The sequence below is a fragment of the Microtus pennsylvanicus genome, chromosome 20, assembly GCF_037038515.1.
Source record: "Microtus pennsylvanicus isolate mMicPen1 chromosome 20, mMicPen1.hap1, whole genome shotgun sequence".
Taxonomy (NCBI): domain Eukaryota; kingdom Metazoa; phylum Chordata; class Mammalia; order Rodentia; family Cricetidae; genus Microtus; species Microtus pennsylvanicus.
In genome coordinates this window covers 9,710,127-9,723,135 of record NC_134598.1, presented here as the reverse complement: position 1 = coordinate 9,723,135, position 13,009 = coordinate 9,710,127, and the positions used below count along the sequence as shown (strand labels likewise).

The window sequence follows — 13,009 nt, the reverse complement described above, 5'->3', positions numbered from 1 at the left end:
TTTATTCAGTCTCATAAAATGTTTTAAAAACTTAGGACTTTTCATGACAATGAGACACATCTGCTCCTGGCAGCACCCATTACTTCAAAAGGATGATGGGCATTGAAGAGGCTCCTCATAGATTTTGTTAGCCATTTGGGCAAGAAACTGCTCCTGCCTGGACTGTGAATGGACACAGAAAAATGACTGTTGAACTTGCCTAAAGGTGAGACCATCCTTTGGGGTTCCTGCTTCATGAAAGAGTCTGCCAGACATTCTGCGGGACACAGAAGAAAGCAACTGATAAACTTTGTCAGTACAAGGCAGAACAGATCTTCAAATTTCCTGCTTCATGGAAAAGTCTGCTGAATACTATGGCCTGTAGGCTGAAGATGGGTGCTCCAATGTTACCAAACCAAAGAAGAACTTTGGGTGACTGTCCAGGCAGTAAGATGTCTCTATCAATTCTAGAGTTTTGGAAGTTGCTTACAATGCACTTCCTGTTTACTTAGGTAATAATATATCCTTCTGAGGTCTTTGATGGAGTTGAAGAATAGATAGTTATAATTATAATTTTCATTAGTTATGATAAAAGATAAAGTAGATATAAATATTGTAACATTCTTGCTTGATACCTGTTTTGTTATATGTAATTTTGCTATGTTAAATTAAAACCTTCCTTTTTATTTAAACAGAAAAGGGGAAATGGTATGGGAAGTCTTACTGTATATGTGTTGCTTTTATGGGTCAATGAATAAAGAAGCTGTTTTGAGCCTGTGATGGGCTACGCAGAGCTAGGCAGAGAAAACTAAACTGAATAGTGAGAAAAGGAAGCAGAGTCAAGGAAAAGCCATGTAGCCCTGCCAGAGACAGACCCCAAATGGAACTTTACCCAGTAAGCCACAGCCACGTGGCAGTACACAGACTAATGGAGATGAGTTAGTTTAGGATATAAGAGTTAGCCTTAGCCAGGTGCTGTAGTTGTGTAATTGAGCTGGAGAAACGCAAAGATGGCGCTCAGCCTTCCCAAGCAACCCCTGGACCGGGCTTTGGAGCCAGATGCCCTGCCTGCAGTTCTTACACCTCAGGGAAAGTTCTAGTTTCCAACTGGGTCTCCTTTTGACCGACAGCTACAAGCTACACAATCCAGGTGGGAAAAGGAGAGAAAACTCCCACTCACAGCCAATAGTTAACAATAGTTAAGCTATTGGCCAAACAATATTGTTTCTGTGTGATTATTTCGGGTCTAAGTAGTTGGGAACGAATGAGCAGTTTCCTCTCAACACCTGTTCAAGCCAGTAGCCAATGACTGTGAAGAACTATGCTTCAGCATCTCCACCACATCCTTAAGGACCTGACCCTCCCCAATGGTCTCCCACCTAGACCCATTCCCCCCACTTTCCTTGGGTGAGGGAGAGGTTGTCTCAGAAATCCTCAGTGTCTCTCATTCTCAACGGTAGTCCTTGACATCACCAAGTACGTCACTTCTTGACCCGGCTGTGAATGGGAGTTTTCTCTCCTTTTCCCACCTGGATTGTGTAGTTGTGGGTCAAAAGGAGACCCAGTTGGAAACTAGAACTTTCCCTGAGGTGTAAGAACTGCAGGCAGGGCATCTGGCTCCAAAGCCCGGTCCAGGGGTTGCTTGGGAAGGCTGAGCGCCATCTTTGCGTTTCTCCAGCTCAATTACACAACTACAGCACCTGGCTAAGACTGGGAGCACAGGGGTTTCCCTGATTGGGGTACAGAGCCACCCCTCGGGACTGTGATCATTAACATATCAGGTTGATAAAAGACCCCCACACCCATGACATGTAAGGCCACATTCTAGGGTCTACTATGCAATCTTGAAAGGGTTGGTAATGGATTCACTACGAAGAAGAGCCTGAGGTAATGATTGCCCTTTCTGTGACTGCAGCAGCCGGTTAATACTGACGACATCACCTCTCTTTGGGCCTCCCTGTCTAGCTTCCACCCCAACTAGATCAAGTTGTGTTTGCTTATCCATAACCCTGCTATACTACAAAATCTATGAGTGTGTGTTTTAGGAATTTTTGAGTGTGGGCATTCTTATCGGTCCCAGATAGAGAGAGCGACAACAGACCAAAGAAATAATTGTGTCTAAAGGTCAGCTTGGTTAGCCTATGAGTTTGGAGTTCAGGTTACTTCGAGGAGCAGGTTACTTGTGGGAAAGCTCCTCACCCCTGCACGGGCAACATTCAAGAAAGCTGTTTCCCAGCTGGAGTCCAGGCAGCTGACCTAGAAGAGCTACAGGAAGTTCCCTGCAGTGGCTGGGGAGGAGCAGGGATTCCTTAGCCTTCACCTCTAGCCTTCTACCTCCCCTCACATGGGAATGTTAATAAGCCAGCCTCAGGAGCGATGCGAATGGAAGATCACAGCTGCTCTGACCAAAGACAGCAATAATCAGACATACCCCGGAGGGAACAGCCACCGAGAATGGTTACCATCTCATCCCCTGGATCTGTTAGAACCCACGCCGGGGAGGGGGGAGAATCTTTACACAGCCCCCTAAGTATGGTTGCCAGAGCTGCTGGCTGAATTTTCCCAGGCCTCTCCTAGAAACACAGGCAACCCTTTCAGAATGTCTGTTTTCCCCTTTTCTAAAACTGATCTATGACAATTAGATTACTTCAAACTATTCAAATGTGAAATTTGGGGTTTTTTTCCCCCTTGAAACGGAGTCTCCTATGTGACCCAGACCGAGTGCTTTGGTGTTCCAGGCTTTTTCTTTGAGACCACCAACCAGCTCCCAAATCGTGACCCAGACCGACTGCTTGGGTGTTCCAGGCTTTTTCTTTGAGACCACCAACCAGCTCCCAAATCGTGACCCAGAGACTTGTTAGTTTTGAATTCTCGGCCTATCTTAGGCTTGTTTCTGGCTAGCTCTTTAACTTGACCTGTTTTTGTTCATCTTCATTTTGCCTTGGGGTGTTCAACCTTCTTTCTGTATATCTTACTTTCACTGTTTCCCTATATCTGGCTGGCTGATAGCTGCCTGGCTTCTAACCCCTGGTGTGTTCCCCTCTTTCTCGCCTCTTTTTTTTTCCTCAGTCTTCCTTCATCTTCTATTTATTCTCTCTGCCTGCCAACCCTGCCTATCCTTTCTCTTCCCAGCTATTGCCACTCAGCTCTTTATCAGACCAATCAGGTGCCTTGCGTGGGCAAGGTAAAACTGCCTTCCATAATTAAACAAACACAACATAAACCAAAGTAACACACCTTGACACAGTTAAAGTAATATTCTGCAGGAGAAACAAACGTAACACATCTTTGCCTAGTTAAAATAATAGTCCACATCCATGGGGTTACAGATGTGTGCCTATCTGGTGTATACCTGTTCTTTTAATCACCAAGTCCAACGTTAATTGTATGAAGAATTGTTTAGGGTTCTATTAGAACAATTAGTGTGTCCAAAATGAAGATGTACTTATTTAACTGTCATGTGTAGTGTTTTTGTTTAAATTTTAGTCTCTCTTTCCTTCCCTCCCTCTCCCCTCCCGTGTGTGTGTGTGTGTGTGTGTGTGTCTGTGTATCTGTGTGTCTGTGTGTCTGTGTGCCTGTGTGTAAGAGAAGGGGCCGATGCCATGGTACAATGTGGATCAAATGACAATCTTTGAGATCCATTCTCTCCTTCCGCGGTGAATTCCAGGGATCAAACTCAGGTAATCAGGCCTGTGTGGCAACCCCTTTACCTGCTGAGCCACTTTGCAGGCCCTGTCTCATCTTTTTGAATATATGTATTTCTGGAAAAACCCACTCACTCATCAACCAATCTCTCACATCACTCCTTGGTGAAACCCTTTATTGTTGAAGAGGAGACATTGTATTTTTAATGCAGGACACTACGGAGACCACAGTCGATACTTAGTGCCCAAGAGATTGAGGCTGTTCATATGCAGCTTCTGTGCCGAGCAGGAGAGAGCCAAGAGGAGATGGGAAAGCAAGGGAAACGGGAGAGCATGCGCTGGGATTAGTCGGGGGACTGTCTTCGTGAGGAAGTCGGGGTCCAGAGCAGAGTGCTAAAGACACAAATAAATAAAACTTTAAAATCCCATCTAAGTCCTACAAAGCGCCACTGTCCCACCCACCCACTGAGGGAACAAGACATGACCATCTCTACAAAAGGGAAAACCTTTGGGCTGGGGACTAACCGCTGGCAGCGGGTGCCTGCCCCTCCCACAGTGTACTAAACACTGTCCTGGTGTCGTGATCTGTGCTGTGCGTGCAGGAAAGTGAGGAGCCCAGTTCCTGTCAGCCAGCTCTCCCACCAGGAGGCTGGCACAGACACAGCCCATCCACAGGGACTGGTCTGCCCCTCCCCGCCCCTCCCCCGTTCACAGTCCTTCTTCCCAGACAGGCTCTTAATGACTTCGGTTTTCAGTAGCTTTACGTGAATGAAATAAGATGACGCAGTCATCCGTGTTGATCCACTTCCTCTAATCGTCTTTAAATGCTAGCCCCTGGGGACCGCATGTCCCATCTGTCTGGCACCTAACAGGTTTAGAATACCGTCAGTGGTTGGATTGGGAAAGCTGCAATTACTGGCTCAGTCCCTCTGAAAGAACTTGGATTCACCAGCAAATATTAAAAGGAGATTTCCACAATGCACTTGCATTTACCATTTGTATAAAATACTATGGCAAAATTACACTGTAATTATCTTTATGGCCAGTGTATAACATTGGAAGAGAGTATGTCACCCAGATATAGCTCCCCGTATAATTATCTGGCCATCGGCGGGACGGAAATAACCATCTAATGAGAGCAAAATGATATGGTGAGCACCATGTAACCAGCAAGTTACAGTTATTACAGCCCTGTGTGCCCTCTCGCCCACAGTAAAAGGGGGACCGGACCCAGTCCCTGGGCTGAAGGAGTCATGAACAGGTGGTATCGAGGGTCAGCTTCGTGGGTCTCCGCCTTGCCACTCTGAGACCAGTGACTGAATTCCCAGAGCAAGGGGAGAGAGGAAGGAGGCTGCGCAGACTGCAGAGGCTTCCCAGCGCCCCCCCTCCTTGTCTTCCTCTCTTTAGAAACCAGCAAAAAAAGAAGGCATCGATTGAGGGGCTGTTGCCATGTGTGCGTGGATGGCATCGAGGCAGAAGTTTCTGTGTGTTGACTGGATTTCCCTGAGGGACTCTCACACTAGTGGACAAGTGAGGAATCTCACAGCCCACTCAGGCCCGAGGTCTGGCCTAGATGGTTTTCAGCAGTCAGACTAAAGTCAGCCACAGGGACACATGAGGACACTCTCAGCCCACCCTCCCCCACGCTCGGCTTCCAGACCGGAAGAGCCATAATATAGATGACTCTCAGAGTTCCAGGAACCATTTTGAAGGCTTCGTCTGTAAAACTGAGGCATGGTGTTACATCAAGTGTTAGCCAGGGAGACACAGCTAAAGAGAGGCAGGTAAGGTCCATATTGAATTTAGAACATGCTTTCAAACACTCTGCTGCACTGAGTGGCTAGGATGTGGTTTCCAGCTATTTCCAGACGTTTAGCATGCCTGAATCTCTTCCTAAACCAGAATCGTGCTGACTACATTCCGAGGCTGTAGCTTGTCATAGTTCAGCCTCCTTGGGAGGCAAATGCCTCAGCTGTGAATCAGGGCCTGCAAGATGATCTCACCGTCTTCTGTACAGATGACAAGAAGACAGTGTCCAAAAGCACAGCTGACAACCCGGGGGATGCCTCTCCCTGCTTCCTATCACTGCTCCCTCTGTCTGCTCGATGACACGGGAGAAAGAGATGAAAGAGAGCGTGTGGATTAGTGCGTGCGCGTGTGTGTGTACCTCTGAGCGTCACTGCGTTTGGCTCGCGGTGTGCTGGACACTGGCGATGAGTCTGTATTAGGGCAAAGGTGTGTGCTCTGTAACATCTATGAAAGCCACACTGACAGCTCCCAATCCCTCACCCCCTCACCCCTCCAGCCAACAGAGCTTACCTTCTTCTGCACCGGGGGCCTATTTGAGGGTGCCAAAGCTGGGGGTATTCTCTTCGGCCACATCAGTGTGAGTGTCTGGGGTGGAGCAAGCATCATAGTTAAAAAGAATTCTTCCAAATCAGTGAAGGACTGGCTGGCTATGAAAGGCAGCGCTGGAAGACAGAGCTGGGAGAACGGGTCCCTCTCGGGACCCAGCAGGGCTGTCCTACCGTGCTCAGGGACATGACTGAGCCTGACTATAGACCTGAGCTGACCGAGAAAGAAAGGGACACGGACACTCACTACAGCTGGAAAAGGGCTCATCTTCCTCTCTGATGACAAACTGAGAGGTACTTCTGACATATTCTTAGCAGTACCCAGACCCTCCTGCTGGGTGTACCCTACCTGGCTGGCTGTTCCTCTTGCCCATAAGTCCCACAAAGAAATCATGCATGTCACCTGAAAGAAAAGGCCATTGTTTGTCAACGTACATGTCAAGACTTCTGAGACTAGAATATTCTCTCTCTCTCTCTCTCTCTCTCTCCCTCCTCAAGGTCTAAGCATGCTACCCTGTTGCTGTCCTAGAACTTGCTGTGCACCAGGCTAGCCTTGCACTCTCCATCTCTCCTTTCTTAACCTCCGAGTTTTGGAATTACAGATGTGCGTCACCACATCTGGTTCCTCTTTCTCTCACTGTAGCCTGAACCCCACAGCTAGCAGGTGCATCATCTGCTTGTCTTCTCTTTCTGCCCCTCCCCCAACACTCACACACCCACACTACACGAGTTTTCTACCACAGCAGGTGCTTGGCTTAGAGTCTTCATTACCAACAGGGAGTCCCTACTTAGTTCCCAGTGACCAACGGGTGAGGGATGGGACCGTCTCCGTGCCCCGCACACCTGCTCTCTCCTTGTTTCTGGTGCCATCTCCCACTCAGAAAGGCTGGCTAAGCAATTACAGATGACATATTGTCTGCATCATCTGAGTCAAGATCAGCCAAAAGGCGACTGGCTGCTTGCCCGTGGAACTCCAGGCCAATGGTCAGCACAGATAAGGAAGAAGCTACTCACGTTTCTGAGGAAGTGATGTCTCCTTAGGTCCTGGGAAGCCCAGCACAAGAGTGGGTGAAAGCAGCAATTAGAGAGGAATTCAAATCACAGCCCTCACTAGGACATCCCCCCCCCCGTCTCCCTCCCCACTGAAGGGGTTTCCCAGCCCAAAACTCATCTTCAGAGCCCTGCCCTCTGACCCTTCCCTCTCCAGAGCCTCCTCCTACCGGCACTAGCCTTGCTCAGCACTTTCAGCAATCCTTCCAGAGAGACGGAGCGGCTGTCGTAGAGTTTCCGCAGCAAAGACTGGGGCAGCTGGTAGAGGCCAGAGTCCTTGCAGGAAAGAGGAGCGGAGAGTTGAGGGCCAAGGTCCACACCCATCCACCTGCTCTCTCCCTGCACCAAGCAGCCTTGCCCCAAACCCACCACAGCTGGATCCAACACCCTGTTTCCTTCAGGATTTCCTCTGGCTTTCCCTGGAAGAGAACCGGGCAGCAGCACTGGGGGCCTGTCAGAAACGCAGACACAGGCCTGAATCTGAATGTGACCTCAAGGTGCTCAGACGCATGGCGAGGTTTGGGGTCGTGTGGAGATTTCCCGGATGGCAGGCCTGGTAACTAACTTCCTGGAATGTTCATCATGCTGTCTCCCAAAGCTAAGGGTGACTGTCTCCTGGAACCCCTGCCCAGCCCGGCTCCCGCCACCTCTCGGTGACAACGCCACAGGTTCAGAACCCGTTTGCTCAAGGATGCAGTCAGTCCCCTGAACACGCCATGAATTTCCCACCCCCAAGAAAGGCCCTGCACACTTAGCAGGTGTCCTCTGGCCTGAATCTCAGTTGTGCCCCTCTCTAGAGCCTAGTATGCTTGGGCTACAGAGGACATCCAGGATACACCCCATATAAGCTACCCAGGTACCCCACACACGTATTGCACCCAGTATCTCTCCTCCTCACAGGCCTTGGGGAGAGGGGTGGTCTCTTTTGTTGACCAAGAGAGGCAGAGGGGTTTCCTTGGGGCCCTAGGTGCTGTAGCAGGCTTGTCTCTGAAGAACCTAAGGTGTCTTACCACCCTGACTTCACAGCCTGTTCTTGTCGCTTAACTAGCAGCAGGTTTTGTTTGGGTCTGGTGTAACCACTGCCACCTGCATAGCTCATAGCTGCCTGGGTGGACCACATGCGTGCATGTGAGTGTGTGTGTATGTGTGTGTGTGTGTGCACACACACATGCTCGCTCTCTCCTTCTCTCTCTCTCTCCTTCTCTCTCTCTCCTTCTCTCTCTCTTTCTCTCTCTCTCTCCTTTTCTCTCTCTCCTCTCTCTCCCTCTCTGTCTCCTTCTCTCTCCTTCTCTCTCCTCTCTCTCCTTCTCTCTCTCTCCTTCTCTCTCTCCCTCTCTGTCTCCTTCTCTCTCCTTCTCTCTCTCTTTCTCTCTCTCCCTCTCTCTATCCTTCTCTCTCTCTCTCTCTCTCTCTCTCTCTCTCTCTCTCTCTCTCTCTCTCTCTCTCTCTCTCTGCCCAGCACATCACTTCCCAGAAGCCACTTTTCCAGAATTGTTCAAATACTCAGCCCACCTCCTCTAATGAGATGCTAACCAGACTGGAGCTGGAGAGGCAGAAGGCTTCACACGCTGAATTTGTAATAAGTCCCACCTGTAATCATCTTAAAAGCATTTGTACCAATGTAACTGCTGTCAACCCAAACCCCTGAAAAGACTTCCTCCCTGCGCTCCCCCTGCACCGACCCTGACAAGTCCTATTCTTCTTCCTAAAGGACCTCTGGGAATGCAGGCTCACCCTGGCCTGCTTCTCAATTTCTCTTTTACTCCTCTGAGGACACAGAGACTGGAAGTAGGCAAGGGAGGGAGAGAAGGGGACTCACTGGGCCCTCAGACACACCTGGGACCGTGGGAGGAGGGTAAGGAGAGGGTGGGGGCGGGATCTGCATCGGGAAAATAAGAGAACACGTGTAACTGATAGATGTAATAGCACGCAGAGGGCCACTCGGGAGAAATCCTGCCTGCATCTGGCTCCATAGGAGGGGAGCTGTCCCTTGCCAAGAGACAGAACTGAACCAGACTACAGAGAACTTGTGTAGCCAATTTACTCACAACACCACTCGATCACCATGTCACCAACAAACAACCGAACAACATATTTTCTAATTTAAAAAAATTGTAATTAAAATGTAATTGCATTATTCCATTTCCAACCCCTCCCATGTACTCCCTCTCCTCTCTCTCAGATTCAAGCCTCTTCTGTAACTGTTAAAGAATATATATACTCCTAAATATACAAATGCAATCCGCTCCGTCCGTATAATGCTGAGCAACGTTTTTTTAAGGTACACTTTATCTACAAGATAGCCAAGACAGACAGATACCCTGGAGACAACGGAAACAGGAGAGAAATCTAGAAACAAAATGCCACCAGCCCACCTTCCTCCCTCCAGCTATCCAGACGGACAGAATCCCAAGTCTCCCCAAGGTACTGGACCCTGACAGGGGACATCTTACCTCGCTGTGCCTCCCAGCAGGCGCCACCTGCCCCTGAGACTCCTCACAGACAGCCCCGAAGCTGCCAGCCAAGCAGAGAACCAGGATGGCCGCGAACAGCATGGTGCTCCTCATGGTGCCTAGAGGACAGAGGTGAAAGGAAGGCACAGCTTGGTGGGAAGCCCGCCGGCCTTCCTGACCCGCAGCTCGGCTCCAGCACGCTTTTCCAGCTCTCCACCTCCCCTACCCAAGCCCTGATCTGAAGAGAGTGAAATGCATCTCTGAGAAGGGGTCCCCCATTAAACATCTCCCCAGGATCTGCCCAACAATGCGCAATGATAGGGTATGGGGGTCTCTAGATCATAAGGATAATATATTCACAGGACGTGCACTGGTCTGTTTCTTCAGTTGTCGTGAGAAGAGACCCTGGATACGGTCTTGTAGTACTAGATAACCCCGAGACTTAGAGAAAAACTTTCTAACCTGTAAGAATCAGTCTTGATTCTGGCCCCAGATGCCAAACGTTAATAGCTCTCCATCCTCTGGCCCTTTCTGATGCCTTCCTGGTACCCTACTTGCCTATCAGAGGCTGCCCTCTCCCTTTTTCCCCTCTGGTTCTAAGCCCATCATCCTGGGGCCAGCTGCAATCCGCAGCACTACCCAAAACCTACCTGTGGAGCTGGCTGGATGGCAGGATCAGGGAGCCAGCTGGTGCTGCTGCAGAGAGAGACGCAAGAGCGCAGGGCTCTGGAAGGTGGCAGGGACCAGTCCCAGCTCCCTGATAAAGGTTCTGGGAGGGTTTGGGGGAGCCGAGGGGAGGGGCTGAGAGTCACCAATCCCAGGGTGGCTGGAGGGGAGGAGAAAAGCTGGTAGGGAGAGGATGCAAGCTGCTGTCACACACCCAGACACGCAAGCGCATGCACGCACACACACACACACACACACACACACACACACACACACACACACACACTTGTCCTGCAGCCCACTTTCCAAAGGCACCCAAGGCAGGCACTCAAAGGAATGTCGTTGTATGTGACCTCTCACAGGGTTGCATGACAGGTCGAGCTCAGTAGGTGTGTCTCCTGGACCTTTTTTTCTCGGAACTCACCAGCTCCTCTTCCTTTATCCTCCGAGCTGGACTACAGCCTGGAACAGCTCAGACAGGTGTCTCTCTGCCCCTGCCACCATCACGGCAGCTGGGGCTGAGGCCCCACTCCAAGACTGAGGGTGAATCTAGTTCCTTCTGCCCTCCTCCCGGTCCTTACCCCAAGGGAGAGGCAGGGCTGCTGGACTGAGGATGGAGACCCTCCTCTGCCCACCTTTGCCTCCCTGACTGCACCGGGGCCTCTGGCTTCCACCCTTCCTCCTGCAGCCCAGTTCACCAGGACTGCTCATCCCTCCTCACCTTGCTCGGCTTGCAACGCTGCTCACCTAACTGCCTCTCTTTTCCCTCAAAGCTCAGACATCTCTGACCCTTCAGCCCTTGTTGACATCCCACACAGATGAGGGGCTTTTCTGTGGTTTCTTAGCCCAGGACAGAGTCAGGGGAGGAGAGCAAGGATCGGAATTAGAACTCAGAGAGGACCAGCGAAAGTGGCAGCTGGGATCTGGCCTCAGGGTGTGGAGCTTAAATATGCCGTGGGATTTGAGTTTCCTTGCCTTCACAATAGAAACAAGAAATATTCCCATTTTTCTGGTTAGGAAACTGAGTTCAGGGAGGTTCGGTGACTTGATCTAGCATATACAAAAATCTGGCTCTTCTTACTCCAAATCTCTCTGTTGTTTGTTTGGATACAGGGTTTCTCTGTGTAATCTCTCTGACTGTTCTGAAACTTGTTTTGTAGATCAGGCTGGCTTTGAATACACAGAGACCCGCCTGCCTTTTCCTCCCGAGTACTGAGATTACTCAGTACTAATTTAGCCACGGCCAGGCTAAATCTCTCATTTTTCCCCCCTGTATTGGCATGTTGACCTTCGAGGGAAACCACTTGCTCTTCCAGAGGGCACAGAGGAACATCTTTCCGAGTCTCAGAGATTTGGAAACTTGAACTCTTTTATGTTCTGGGATGAGAAGAGAGTTAGTTGTGTGTGCCCCTCTTCCCCACAGACTCCTCCAGTCACACTACTTAAGATTGCTCCCACTCTGTCCCCCCACTCCCTTCCTCCAGCACTTAGACCCAACATGCTGAGAGTTTATTTCTCTGTCAAATACACCAGCCCTCCTAAGCATCTCAAGGACAAGAGTTTTGTCTGTTGTTGTATTCCTCATCCTACAGTATTTGGCATATCACAGATGCTCAATAAAAATTTATGGAAAAGGAAGCCAGAGCCAAGGTTTTTTGGTTGGTTGGTTGTTTTGTTTTGTTTTTTGTAAATTTCTACCCCCAAATATGAACACTTCTAGCACTAACAGGGTCCTGAAGTCCTTTGTCCCCATTCCACATGCCCTGGGACTTGGGTCATATTGATAGAAGGCCACCCTGGCCTTGTGTTCACCCCAGAATGTGGGCAGCAGCTGGGCATCAAGGTCTCTTTACGATAGGAGAGGCTAATGGGGTCTCATTAAAAGTTTCTCATTACCTAGTTAATTGCAGTGCTGTGTATGCAAACAGCATGGGCCAGCACCCAGAGCTTCGACCATTTGGTGGGGTGAGGGACAGAAGTGGGAGGCATTTACATGCAAATGGCATAACACATTCATTCCTCCAAGAAGCCCAGTGGTTGCTTCCAACTGGACCTAACCTAGATGGCTCCTTCCTCCTCCTCTCCAATCTACAGCATCCTAGAGACAGAAGACCAAGCTGGGCAGACCAAGGGAGTTGGCTGTGCAGGAGCAGGTGAGTTCAAAAGCTGAGGACCAAATGCCTGGTGGCCCCGGTTCTGTCAGCCCCTCCCCCCAACACAGTCACCCCATCCCCAAGCCCTGACATCAGGGAAGCAGAGCTTCAGCAAAGGTCCCACCATGAATAATGTCCTTTGATGATGCTGTATCTCACAGAGGATGGCAGGAGTCGAGGCTGGGAGGGAGCTGATCACCCTTGATCTCTGAGATTAGCAAAGACTTGAAAGGGTGGATGCTGACCCGAGTTAGAGAGGTGATGTAGGAGGGAGGCATGAGGAGCTGGAACAGGCAGCTTCGTTTGCCCACAAATCGTACGTAAATGACACGTACAGTGTTTGTTTCTGCTATGGAGCTGCTATTAAGCTATAGTTTTCTGTTTGTTTTTTCTTTGTACATTTATTTGAGGCACATCTCAGATGCTGTCTTCATAGAGAAGACAGTCATAAAGTCCGGGTCTGTAGCAGCAGGTACCCCCATCCCTGACCCCACTAGACCCCCCTATATGCACGTGTGCGTGTATGCTCAGTTGTACGGAGGTGAGACAAGTTAGACGGCCGTTCTCCAGGGGCACATGCTTGTGTGCACAAGACAATGTGTACTCTGTATACTCAACTGTGGACTCCCTGGGTGAGGGGGGAGCTGGGCCCTGTGTGACAGCAGACAGAGGGCTGATAGTTCTCTGTCAGTCAGTACCTGCAGCCAGAA

The 13,009-nt window shown here is 49.8% G+C and overlaps 1 protein-coding gene across 1 annotated transcript; it reads right to left on the bottom strand.

Annotated features, from left to right (window-relative positions):
- Positions 1-3,782: 3,782 nt before the first annotated feature.
- On the bottom strand, positions 3,783-10,258 carry Tac3 (tachykinin precursor 3). Its single transcript, XM_075954292.1, has 7 exons — positions 10,131-10,258; positions 9,481-9,599; positions 7,198-7,303; positions 6,992-7,021; positions 6,327-6,380; positions 5,943-6,017; positions 3,783-4,016 (listed from the first exon to the last, which is right to left on the bottom strand). The coding sequence occupies exons 2-6, from the start codon at positions 9,592-9,594 to the stop codon at positions 5,962-5,964; spliced, it is 360 nt and encodes a 119-aa protein (XP_075810407.1). The 5' UTR covers positions 9,595-9,599; positions 10,131-10,258; the 3' UTR covers positions 3,783-4,016; positions 5,943-5,961.
- Positions 10,259-13,009: the final 2,751 nt, after the last annotated feature.

Coding starts and splice junctions, on each gene's coding strand:
- Tac3 (XM_075954292.1), bottom strand. CDS start 9,594: ATGAGGAGCACCATGCTGTTCGCGGCCATCCTGGTTCTCTGCTTGGCT. Junction 7,304..9,480: donor CTGCTGGGAGGCACAGCGAG/GTAAGATGTCCC, acceptor CTTTCCTGCAAG/GACTCTGGCCTCTACCAGCT. Junction 7,022..7,197: donor GCTGAGCAAGGCTAGTGCCG/GTAGGAGGAGGC, acceptor TGGGCTTCCCAG/GACCTAAGGAGACATCACTT.